General features: G+C 36.2%; 1 protein-coding gene across 2 annotated transcripts in view; it reads left to right on the top strand.

Annotated features, from left to right (window-relative positions):
• Positions 1–13,624, top strand: part of NBAS (NBAS subunit of NRZ tethering complex) — a 408,191-nt gene that overhangs the window by 96,387 nt on the left and 298,180 nt on the right. For both annotated transcript variants that reach the window (XM_053587868.1, XM_053587869.1), the window contains 4 exons: positions 6,957–7,020; positions 9,032–9,225; positions 10,668–10,925; positions 11,653–11,778. In XM_053587868.1, coding sequence (XP_053443843.1) covers positions 6,957–7,020; positions 9,032–9,225; positions 10,668–10,925; positions 11,653–11,778 — 642 coding nt within the window. The remainder of the gene's footprint in view (positions 1–6,956; positions 7,021–9,031; positions 9,226–10,667; positions 10,926–11,652; positions 11,779–13,624) is intronic.

The raw sequence follows: 13,624 nt of genomic DNA, 5'->3' as shown, positions 1-13,624 counted from the left end.
TTTTACATCTCAGGCTAGTGAATGCTGGAGTGTTCTGCACAAATTTTTTTCTGTGACACTTGGCATGTTAATTAGTTTAGTAACATTCTGTTATTTGAAAGATCAGATTTCTATGTAATGGGTTAGAAAGATTAGAATCACTCTGTATAGTTAGGATTTTTTTTACATTTATTTCTGTTTGATATCTCTAAAAGAGCAGAGACAGGTTTTTTCTCAGTGGATGTAATATGGATTTCTTCAGTGCCCTCAGATATGCTCATCTCTTGCACTAGTTAGTGTGTGCTGGCTCCCAGAATAAATAATTGAGAAAGTCCTTCCATGGTAAACCCTTAGCTTTATCATAGATAGCGGGGAGTTTTCGTGATGTAGTGGGGCAAGGGGTGAAGGTATTAACTCTTTGTCAAGCAAGAAGAATTCGAACAACCATACTTGGTTTGGGTCTTTCACCTGTGTCTTGGGAATCACATTAACTTGGATGTTTTAGATTTGAACTTTATGAATTACTAAAACTTAGTGTATTGTAGTGAGTATGATAAAACCTATATGTAATACTACCATAAAATAGAGTAGGTTGTTCTGATATGCATAATAACATAACGGTAAAATAATAAAGTTCAACTATTTATTGACTCTCCCCTGAGGAGGAAATACAGTAGTCATAATCCTGGTCCGTAAGATAGTCATAGTCTTACTGGGGAAAATGTAAACAAATGATTAAAATAACATGGTAATATTATGAAAATATATGCTCAGAGGAAAGCATGTAATTCATTTGATAGTGTTGGAGAGAAGAATGTTGGAAATAAATAGTATTTGTAGTGTCAGGCTCTAAATATAAATTTTTTTTTGAGACAGAGTCTCATTTTGTTGCCCTTGGTAGAGTGCTGTAGCATCACAGCTCACAGCAGCCTCAAACTCTTGGGCTCAAACCATTTTCTTTTCTTTCTTTTTTTTTTTTTTTCAAACCATTGTCTTGTCTCAGCCTCCTAAGATGCTGGAACTACAGGGGCCCACCACAATGCCCAGCTATCTTTTGAGATCGAGTCTCGCTCTTGTTCAGGCAGTCCACCTGCCTCAGCCTCCCAGAGTGTTAGGATTACAGGCGTGAGCCACTGCGCCTAGCCCCTAAGTATAAACTTTTTGTATCCATTTTAATAGATGAGAATAGTGCTAAAAGAAGTTAATTTGAGATTACCAACTGTTGGAATCAAGATTCCATTTTGATTCAAGTCCTCTGACTTCACGGGTTATGCCTTTTTTTCAGAATATTGGCTTATTGTGCTTACCTTTACAAGTGCTGACTATTACCGGGGCACCAGTATTAGCCTGTGATATTAATGGAGAAAAAGAGAGTGATATCTCCGTGCAGTTTACATGACTGGCATCCCTTGGAGTCTTGCAGTTCATTATGTAAAGGACCTAGAAATGTGCAAATAGTAATAAGAGAGAGGTATAATATGGTTGTTTATCAGATGTATGACTGTCTTCGTGTGTGCTCATCATTGCAATTCTTCTAAGGAGAAATCCCAGGCCCTGACAAACTGTGAGACTGCTACTCCTATCTCATTCCTCTAGCAACAGTCAAGTGCCCTGAGGTCAGCCAGGGAGGGCAGAGCTTTGCCTTCCTTACGGCTGCTTTTGGAAGTGCATAGACAAACCAATCTGTTTAAAGTAGATTATGCAATAATATATACTATAGTCAGTTTATAATTTTAGGTGAAACATTGCCTGAGCAGAAACTAATGTTGCTGTTGCCTTGCTCAGTCCTAAAGTCCTTTACCAAAATTGTGAATTCAGTTCATTTGGGTCTTTCTTCATGCAATTTGCTACTTTATTAGTTTTTATAATACGCTTTGTGTGATTGAGCACTTTCTCTGTGAAACCTAATGATTAAAGATAGCAGTGGAAGTGCCTGTTCTGATTTACTTCTATCCAGTTTTGAGTTGATTAAATACTTTGGCTTTCATTATCAATATGAAAATCCATCTGGCTAGAAATCTGTGAGTATTAAATTTTGTTCATGTCTGGAATATAGTAAAATTGCTTAAGTGATTTACGTTTCAAACACTTCCCATATGTTATATCTTCACATCTCATTTTTGGCCTTAATTTTTCTCTTAAGAAGTTCTGTTACTTGCCTATTTGTACTTTTTTAGATCTACAAAATGGAGTGGGAACTTATCTTTTTCATTTTAATTTTATTTTATTTTTGACCCACAGTGAGTATTGGTTAATTTTGCTAAGTGGATGAATCAGTGAAGGATAAAGAGGAAGATGGCAGTTTATTGATTAATCTTGATATAATCCACAACTGTTTTCACAACTTTTTTGGACGATGAGCTCTTTTAGAATAGACACTGGATGTCATATTTTTCCACATACTCTAATGTAGACTTAGCATATTAAATAATAATAAATATTATCTATTTGTGGAATGAATAAATATTTGAAATGTTTTATGTTGTTGGAGGCAGGGACTTCATTATATTTAGATTCTAGTGGTAAAAAACAAAATCAGCAAATAAAATCCTTAAATCTAAAGAAGACACTGTTAGTCGTAATAGCTTTCTGTACAAAATTGATGATAGGACATGCTACTCTGGATGACTGCTTCACTGTAATGCGAAGGTGTATTAGGCTGTTTCAGACTTAAGGCAGCCTGAGCCCCCTCCAGTCTCCTTCATTTAGAAGAACTCAGCATGCCAAGTCACCATGCTTTGGGACATTGTGTTCTGATCACCAACAAATTATAAACTAGTGTCATAGAGATTGCCCCTTGGGATATCTCTACCTGGTACCAAGAGCTTTCTTATGGGTCATGGGGGGCTTGGTGGTTCTTCATACCAAGTACTAATCTACAGAGTGTGTATGAGATGTGGTAAGGCATAGCCCTGCCATGACTCTGCTCACACATAGAGCCTTTGAGGTGGAAAGATAGTTAAGTTTGGGCAAACTAATGGAGTGAGGGGAACAGTGAGACTGTCACCTCAGACAGTGGGAAAGGACAACTGTCAGGTTGCTAGTTTGGCAGTCCACCTCTGTCTGAAGTAAAGTGAAGTTTAGAAATTTATTTTACTTTGTTTCTTTCTCTTTTTTATTAAATCGTAACTGTGTACAATTATGAGGTACAATGTGCTGATTTGATATACAATGTGGAATGCTTAAATCAGACTGACTGACATAACCATCATCTTACTTATTTGTTGTGGTAAGATGTTTATACTATACTGTTAGTAGTTTTGACATGTACAATTGCATCGTGCACAATAGGTGAGGTCCCTCCAAATACTGTCCCTCTTCCCGCTCTCCCCCTTCCCCTCCACTCTCCCTCTCTCTTCCTTCTTTCTGGACTATAGTCATGTTTTATCATTCATATAGATATGTAGGTGATGATATATTGGTTTCTTAATATGTACTGAGTACATTGGATGCTTTTTCTTCCGTTCTTGAGATACTTTACTAAAAAGAATGTGTTTCAGTTCCCTCCGGGTAAATGTAAAAGCTGTAAAGTCTCCATTTTTATGGCTATGTAGTATTCCACAGTATACATACACCACAATTTGTTAATCCATTCATGGTTTGATGATTTTTTCCCTTAAATATGCTACACAGATAATTTTATGAAACACCCAAGTGCTGTGATGTTGAATATTTCGTTCAGATGTCAACATTAATCTGTTATGTCCTTCCAAGGCAAAAATACAAATAGCTAAGTATATACACAAAAGAATTTGAAATAGGCATTCAAACATATATATGGACATATACATTTACAGTAGGACTATTCACAACAGCCAAAAGGTGAAAGTAATCCAAATGTCCATTAGCAGGTATATGGTTAAACAAATTGTGGTATATGCATACAACAGAATATTTTCCAGCTACAGAAAAGAATGAAATGCTGACATGACTGGGGTGTGGGTGAACCTTGAGAACATAATACTAAGTGAAAGAAGCTAAGCACAAAAGGTCACATACGACATATGACAATTAAGTTTGCAAACTCATTCTGGAAAACGTGCTACATACCTCACTGCTAAATGTACTGTGGGCACCTTTGAGGTACTCCCTTTGGAAGCTATGCCCTGATGCCAGTGCCTCATCTGCCCTTCAAAGCAAGGTTGGAACTCTTTCTGGAATGGCCACTGGAGCTGTTATCTTGAGTTCTGACAATTAATTTTGTGAACTCATCCTAGAAAATGTGTTGCCTTGCTGACTATCACTATGGTCACCAGATGATCAGCAGGGGTAATTCAACAGTGACCTTCATGATATTCAGCAGTGAGGTCTGTAGCATTTTTTCTAGTGGACTTAATTGTCTGAACTTGTATTTTATGACTACATGTATATAAAATATCCAGAATAGGTAGATTTACATAGAGAGCAGTGTGGTGGTTGCTGGGGCCCAGAGATAGGGAATAACTCCATAATGTGTGAGTGGTTTTTCTTTGGAGTGACAGAAATGTTTTGGAACCAGGTAGAGATGGTGGTTACCCACGTGGCAAATGTCTAAAATGCCACTGAACTGTTCATTTAAAAAATGGTTAATTTTAAGTCATGTTATACTCTGGTTTTTCTTCAGATCATATAAATCTTGCCTTTTAATTTTAAGTTATGTTAATTTCATCTCAATAAAAAAATGATATCATTAACATTCTTCCCCAAATGCCCCAAACAAATGAAAACGAAGGTAATTAAAATGTGCTGTACTTTACTTAATCAGTCCATTCTTTTCCTTGGGTAAACTTTGTATTTTCTTAATTCTGTACTTCTGTTCGCATTATGCTGTCAGACTAGCTCCATTTCTTTTCCACATCCAAATCATACTCAGTCTTAAAATCATAACATCATTAGGCTTTCCGTGTACCTCTTGGATCCCCTTCATCTTTCTCAAGCTCATATCCAAAATTCTTTCTTCGATCTTTGAAGACTTCTGGCACTTTTATCTATACCTCTCCTCAGGCAGTTATCAAATTTGACCTTGGGTTATAGTAGTTGATATTCATTTCTTAGCTTTCTACATGCTTGAGTTTTGGGCCTTTAATGTCTGATATTTTCCCCCTTCTGTCTCTCATGATGGTAAGTGTACAGTATTTATTGAGAAAATATAAGAAACAACACTTTTGAGAGAGTATAGGAAGACTAGTGTAATGTCAGGTAGTCTTGATAGTTTACACATTCTAATTAGATTGCAGTGACTTAAAAGACTGATTAATTCATTTACTCATTCAGCATTTAGCTACTATGATGGGTGTGCACTGTGATGGACTTGGAAATACAAGGATAGTATGAGAGTTCTAGATGCCGAAGAATGAGTCTTCACCTTGTGTTTAAAATTGAATTCACAGGTGATGCCCATTATTTAAGCAATGTGCAGGGAAGTCCCAGGTGACTGCAGAACTTGATTCTACAAGTATTGCTTTTTCATGGTGTCCTGTCTCATCATTTAACTTTGATAAAGACACAGTTTTTGAATTCGCAAAGTACTTAAGCCAATGAGATTATTTATTTTTAAAATTTTTCCTCAAGATTTTGTCTCATATTTTATTGTGATCTCTATGTCCTTAAATTTACCCAAGGCTGACTCTTAATTTCTGTTTGAGGGGCTTAAAGTTTTATTCTATATTCTCTTTGTTACTAGGATGTGAGTAGGGAAGTGTGCGTGTCATATAAAGAAATGGTGGTGTATATATTTATGGTCAGAGCATGTAGTATTGGTGATTCCAAGGCATTGAAAAAGTACCTTAAAATGATCAAATAAGGTTTTAATTTAATTGATTATTTTCAATAATATGCACCTTATTGTATCTAATTCTTTGAAACTTAATTATCTTTTTATATGAGTAAGTAAACTGGGATACTCCATTTCTTCCCTCGTTATATATTAACAAATAACCTCTTATGGTAACTTTTTTTCTGATTAAGTTTAAAGATTATGTTTTCTATTGTTAGAATACACTCACAGCTGTTCTTGCTGTGAGTGATTTACTATAATAGTGGAGAGCATAAAGTTCTTTCAAGCTATGGAAAAAAATATTTTAATATTCTGAAGTATGAACCATTGGTAAATTGATAATAAAACATGCATGCTTATTTTGTGGCATTATCAGCAGTTCTCAACCTGTGGGTCACGACCCACTGGAACTGTATTAAAGGGCCACTGCATTAGATGATAATCTACATTCTGTTATAGCAACACTTTTTTGATTTACAATTTCAAATAAATACCCCAGTGATTTTTTTACTGATCTTTCCTCATACTATTGTAATTCTGGAGATGTAAGTACCAGTGAGCTGAGACATTGTCTGGCAATGGCTTAATCATAATTGTTTTATATTTGAGAGATGTTGATGTGCCATTATGTTCTCAAAGGTAACTGTGACACTATGTTGCCATAAGAGTAAAATATGAATATGAATAGATTGATTTGAGGATTGCATAGTTATCTATCTTTTTTACTTAGGAAGTTTTTAGTTACGGAAAATTAGAACTAAGAGGTAACATGGAGGTTGCCTAGCTCATTGTCAGAACTGTGAAAACCAAGGCCTGGAGGGGTTGTTCAGTTTCCATGGGGCAGGGTTGGGACTTGTATAGAAGCCAGTGTTTATTTGCGGTGACATGGCTGCCCTCTTCCTGTATGTATCTGTGTATGTGTACATGTGGATGGAGTGAATGTTAGAGTATCTTGCCTTTGTTTGTATTAATTGTATACTTTGCTATCTAACTGTTCTTATTCATGCTGTTTAATACCTGTATGGCACATTTTAAGTGTAAGAGCAACTGCTTTTCTAGACTGTTAGTGAGGAAAAGCTTTCACATACCTGTAACTGACAGATCAAAGGAAGGTATCATCTCTATATTTTGTTGTTTTAAAAATTCCATAGTTCTTGATTATTGTCTCATAATTTTCTTACATAATTAACTCAAGAAGTCATGTGCATATTTTCATATTTAGCCAGGCTATGATGACCTTAATCCTGATTGGAGGCTCTCAATTGAGAGGAGAAAAAAAATCAAAGGTGAGTTATATGAAATATGATAATTAAAACCTTAAGAAGATCTTTTATTATAGAAAGTGCTCTTTAGATGATTTTAAAAGTCTGTAGATACTTCTGCTTCGACACACGGTTTCATAGAATTGAGTCAAGGCAACAGATCCAGTTTTTTATTTTATTTTATTTATTTATTTTTTTATTGTTAAATCATAGCTGTGTACATTAGTGCAATCGCCTGTACCCAGTCTAGGATGCACCATAGATGTGGCCCCACCCATTAAGTTTTTTGATGGTTGGGCTTTCCCAAAGGCTATGTACAAGCAAGGGATATACAGCCCAGCTCTCCTACCAGAAGCCAGCACTGAGATGGCTCTCAGACTCCAGCACTCACAGGACACTCCTGTTCAGGTGTTCTCTGGGGGACTAGCAGGAAACTTGGGTAGGTTGGTGGGCTTTCTTTTCATACATCTCATTTAAAGATTTTTTTTTTTTTTTACAATGAGCATATGTTTTATGAATAGAATAATTAAGATGTAAATTAAATGTAAATTATTTACATCTAAATAAAAGTAATTATCTTTGAGTTTTTTACTTTTGGCTTTTGACTAAGGGTCATTTTCTTTAGGTGATGTTCTCAAAGTTAAAACATCCATTAATTTTTGTGTCTCCTATAAAATCAGTGACAGTCACAAGGTTTACAATCTGTATTACATAAGGCAGTCCTGATTTATTAATATCTTACACTTACAAACAGAGACTAACTATTATAGTAATTTCCTGGGCTATAAACATCCAGCTAACATCTGACTCAAACTTGGGAACAGACTCTACTACAGGTAATAGGCAGATGTACTTGTTCAACTTAATTACAAATTCACCTTAAGAACAAACCTATACAAGTGTCTCATTTGTAATCTGGGGACTGCCTGAATACTTTTGGTTCACATCTAATGAATATTATAAATATTGATTAATATTATGTATCAAATTCTATGCTTTGAATCATCTGCTTTTGTTAAGTAATCATTAAAAATATTCGTTCAGAAACATTTTTGAGGAAAAATAATAATTTGTCAAAGTAGAAGGTAGAATTCAATTAAAATGACTTGTTCATCTTTCTTTGTACTGTACATATAGGTATAAGCCCCAGGAGCTCTGCTTTTCCCATTTTCTTAGAATTTCTTATTTATATGAATTGCCTCAGGCTTACATTGGAAAAAACTGTTGTTATGGTCTTTGTTTTCATTCAAATAATGCATTATTCTCATTATTTTATTAGAATGAGAATAACTCATTATTTTAAATTTTAAAGCTCTCTCTCTTCTTAGTCTAATCTTTAAGTATGTTTTTAAATTTATGGTTTACTGTTATGTCTATTTCCTTAAAACCTTATCATTTGTGTAACAGGTGAGATTTAAAAAAGTAACAATTATAATATTATGGCATTTCCTTTTAAATTTCATACACAGCTATGATTTAATAAAAAAAAATTTCTCTGTGAACTATAATTTATTCTCATCTCTAAAAACGCTTTTCTGTCCTTGAATGTTTTCACTGTCTGGTAAATTTAAGAGGAAACAAGCACTAGAAACAATTACCTATCTGTCTTACATTTTTCTAAAGGGTATTACTCTTTCATGGTTTGTCTAAAAGTGATATGTATACATTTTCCAAAACCTTCCATAACTTTGTACACCTACCTTTTAAGTTACGGTATTGAAAATGGTGACACACCTTTCTCCAGAGGTTATTCCTGAGAGGGAGGACCTTAATTTATTTACTTCTGTAACCCTAGAGCTTTAGACTTTGACCAGTTGTTGGCACTTGGGAGCTCATTAAATGAATTACCATTTCGTACCTCCTGCCTGAAGTAAAAATTTGAGATAACTTAGATTTTATTTTTCTTATTTAATATACCTTTTGAGCCCAAATTATATAGGTGAATTTGATTTTTAAATTAACTATTATACTTAATATGTTGTATTTAAACCACATTTGCTGATGCATCTGTATTTGTTTGGTTTTCTCCCGTTAGATAAAGAGTCCTTTTACCCACTGATAGATGTCAACTGGTGGGCAGACAGTGCTGTGACTTTGGCTCGATGTTCTGGTGCTTTAACTGTCTCGTCAGTGAAAACTTTGAAGAATTTACTGGGAAAGTCCTGTGAATGGTTTGAACCATCACCACAAGTAACTGCTACCCATGATGGGGGATTTTTAAGTTTGGAGGTAAGGCTTTCCTCTTCGAAAATAAATGTGTATTTCCCCCAAAATTAAATACCTGGTCTTTTATTTTAGATGTCCCATGATGTAATCTTGCCTTTAGAAACAAAAATCTGTGATTAGAATGAGACAATTGGGTACAGTATCCAAAAAAAAAAAAAATCTATTGTTTACTGAATTTTTTTTTTAATTTTTATTTATTTTTATTTTGTGAGACAGAGTCTCACTTTGTGGCCCTCTATAGAGTGCGGTGGCATCATAGGTCACAGCAACCTCAAACTCTCAGGCTCAAGTGATTTTTTTGCCTCAATCTTCCTAGTAGCTGGGACTACAGGCACCCGCTATCATGCCCCGCTAGGTTTTCTATTTTCAGTAGAGATGGGGTCTTGCTCTTGCTCAAGCTGGTCTCGAACTACTGAGCTCAAGCAGTCTACCTGTCTTGATTTCTCAGAGTGCTAGGATTACCAGTGTAAGCCATTGCTCCTGGCCTGTTTACTGAATTATTAAAAATAGCAATTTAAGACAATGAGGAACATTTGTAGTCATTTTGCTCTCTATAAAGTATTTCTTCTTTACTGAAATCATAGATTTTTTTTTTTCCCCCTGAAATTGTTGTCTTACAATAGAGTGGTATTATCACCTAAGAAATACAGTCTTTAACCTGTTTCTACAAAGTGTAGCAACTTAAAATTTTGGTTCTTTTAGTAATAAAATCTTGATTATCATAACAAAAGACATGAAAATAGTGCCTCTTTTTTTAAAGTTAGGTTTTGGTCATTTAAAATTCTTAACTGACGTTTTTTCAAGAGTAATAGCCTTCAATAGCTTTCACTTCTGCAGTGCAGACTGACAAATATTTTTTACTCCAAAGTTTGCTTCTGAGTCTAAAGATGTTCTTTATAGAGAACTGTAATTTAAAATCTAAGCCAACTCTGTTAAGTCTAGAATGAAAGTTATCTTTAACAGCCAGGCTTTCAGAACCAGAGCTTTGTGAAGCTCTTAGACATTTTTAAAATGGGATGAGGGAACGCTGGTCTCAGTAAAGCACATATAAATACCTTCATGTTCATTCTCCAAGAAGATGGAAAGAAAATCTTATTTTTCCGCAGCAGGTACAGAAAATTAAAAATAAAAGAAAGTAACATTCTTAGCTGTTTTATTTTTCTAAAATAATTACCAGGCATATATTTATAAGACTGTATTAATTACTTCTTATTAAAATAGGCTTTAGTTTTAGGTACTTGGAGTTGATTATATATGTGCTTGTTTCTGGAACTGATGTGTGTAATGTTTTCATGGGTGCCTTTGAATTCTTCTGTTAATCTGAAACACATGGCTGAAATAATGAATCAAAGCAGAGTAGAATTAAAAATTTATTTTCTTGTATTAACTCTAAAAAGTTGTCTTTAGTTTTCATATCTTCTTTCATATCTTCTTTTTTAATTTAGTGTGAGATTAAACTTGCCCCCAAACGATCTCGTTTGGAGATTAGAGCTGGAGAAGAGGATGAGGGAGAAGAGGATTCTGATTCCGATCATGAAATATCTGCCAAGACTCGCTACTTTGGTTATATAAAACAGGGCCTTTACTTAGTGACTGAAATGGAGCGATTTGCACCACCACGGAAGCGGCCACGAACCATTACCAAAAACTATCGCCTCGTGAGTTTGCGCTCTACGACTCCAGAGGAGCTTTATCAGAGAAAGGTGAGAGAGTGTGCTATCACTATAAAATTTGAAAGCCTCAAGATTTTGTTTTATTTTATTAAGAAAAAGCTAATTTTTCAATAAATGAAGATATTTAAAAAGGGACGATTGGATCATTGGCATGCTAGAAATATCAGTTATAAAGCTTTTGAAAATAGCTTTTAAAAATAATGTTGTTCTCTGTACCTAAGTAAACAAAATCAAAACCATAGATAGGAGATGAATTCACTTAAACTGATTATCTACTTTGTGGCACCGCCTGTTTTTCTTGCCACACTTCAAGTGGCCATTAGCTCTCTCTTTGTCTGTGTTGGCGTCAGCTGTGTACTCAGACTACAGCTGCGGTGTAGGGAAGAAATGCAGACTTGCTTTCCAGTCAGAACCCTGCTTGGAAAGCCAGGATTACCAATGCTGTGTTCATGTTACTGTGTCACATCGTGATCCTGCACAAATAGTTGTAGGAGTTAGGCTGTGACACTGTTGTCCTGGTTTTGTCATTGTTTACTCTATAAATAAGAGAAATAAGAGCTTTATACTTTCCGTGTCTCAGTAGATACCTAATCTATTTGCTCCTTGAAATGTCTGTAGGCTTCTAGTACCACAGTGGATAGGAATTCATAACCTGCTGTATAGGTCCCAGGAATTACCATCTTTCATCATATTATCATTGGGACCCTATGGATAATTCAGTTATATAACATTCTTGTTTCTGTTCCCTGGTCTGAAGATTGAAAATGAAGACTATGAGGAAGCCTTGTCTTTGGCTCATACCTATGGCCTGGATACTGACCTAGTGTATCAGAGGCAGTGGAGGAAGTCAGCAGTCAACATTGCTTCAATTCAGAATTATTTGGTATGTGTCAGTATTTTGCTAACATGGTAATATTCATATTCATGAAATACCTTCTGGTTATAAGTCTTCATTTTAGAATACTTTACATTACCGACTTTTCTATAGCCAATGAAGTATGTTTTTCTCACCTGAAAAAATTATCTTGTCAGGTTCTTTTGCCCCTGCAGCTAGACTTTGGTGCTGAAGATGTGTGAACAAAATATTCACTGATAAAGCAACCAGCTCTGCTGTCTTGGCCTAATCCTTTCCCTGACAGCCACGTAGTTACCTCTCTTCACCTACATTAGTCAGGGTCTAATCAGGAGCGAGAAACCATAGTGTAATTTGAACAGGGAAAGTTTCAATATGGAGACTTATTTTATAATAACCACAGATTAACTATAAAGGGGTGAAGAGAACTCTAAGAAATATCCCAGGGCTGAAGGAACATACCCCTGGAGAAATGAATCTGAAGGGAGGCCTCCTCTCCCTGTCTGGCATTCAGACCTTGTCGAACAAGGGGGTAGTTAAAACACATTGGATGGAAGAGAAGTTTTCTAGGTTGCCTGGGGCCAGGGCTGGTCCATGGTTACCAAAGTTGGCAGTCCAGGCAATGTGGGAAAGAGAAGAAAGCTGGACGCCTGCACCTAGGCAGCCAGTGAGCTGAAGTGGGGGGGGGAGTCAAAAACCTCAGGTACTGGCAAGCAGGAAGCCTCCTACCAGTATGGATGCAGCCCAAGGCTGGTAGGTAAATAAGGAACCATGATAGGTCAGGACTGGCAATTAAAAACTCCCCACTCCTATAGGCGGGCTTCCCATCACTTCTCTCTCAGGTGCCTGGGAGATTTACTGAGAAAGAATGTGCCCATGGGAGTGCTGGTCAACCTCAAGGGGAAGTTGTCCCTGGCAGGAGGAAAGGGACACAAGTGCCCTTCCATCCTCCTCACCTGGTGCATGCCTTGTTGGCTGCCAAGCCCGGGAGCAGGAAGAACCACAGCATACCAGGTCTAGGAGTCAGACCCTTCCTGGCAGTGGCCTGCCAGCACCCTCTCTTGGCAATGTCCTTTCAGCTGTACATGAGAAAAATGGTGTCACATAGCCTGCTGTGAGGGGAAATTTTGAGCTGAGACACAATAAGTAGGTTATTAATATATTAAACTTGCTGAATACTCCTTTTTTGCATGAGCTCACAATTGGATACTTCCTGATACCTGTCTTCCATAGTTTTAAGTTGTTATGTAGCCTTTTCTCCGTCATTTGGGCTGCTATAACAAAAACACTGTAGTCTAAGTGACTTAAACAACAAAAATTTATTTCTCACAGTTCTGGAGGCTGAGAAATCCAATATTAAGGTGTTGGCCAATTTGATTTCCTGGCAAGGGCCCTCTTCCTGGTTTGTAGATGTATTCCTTCTTGCTGTGTCCATATGTGGTGGGAGGTGGGGGGAGAGAGAGAGAGAGAAAGGAAGCAGGTTCATTAATGTCTTTCTTATTAGGGCACTAATGCTGTCATGAGGGCTTCAGCCTTGTGACCTAAATACTTCCCAGAGGTCCCATATCCAAATACCATAACTATGGGAATTAGTTTTTCAACATATGATTTTGGAGGGACACAGTTCATAGCAAGCCAGTATGTTTTGACTTTTGACATCTTGGTAAGGCAGTACTTGCGCTCATGACATGTTCAAAACAGTTGGGGCTATTGATCTGACATCTAGAAAGGAAAATATTTTTTGCATTTAGGAAGATTGTAGGAAATATTGGAAAAATGTAATGATAATTGATTTCCCTAATAATTTATGTATGTGAGTAATTAAAAATAAAAATATAATGTGAAAAAGTTGTGTGTAATAAGTTGGTGCTTCAAC

The sequence above is a fragment of the Nycticebus coucang genome, chromosome 4 (genome assembly GCF_027406575.1).
Source record: "Nycticebus coucang isolate mNycCou1 chromosome 4, mNycCou1.pri, whole genome shotgun sequence".
NCBI lineage: Eukaryota > Metazoa > Chordata > Mammalia > Primates > Lorisidae > Nycticebus > Nycticebus coucang.
Note: the sequence above shows the minus strand (reverse complement) of the source record. Positions and strands in the feature narration are given on the sequence as shown.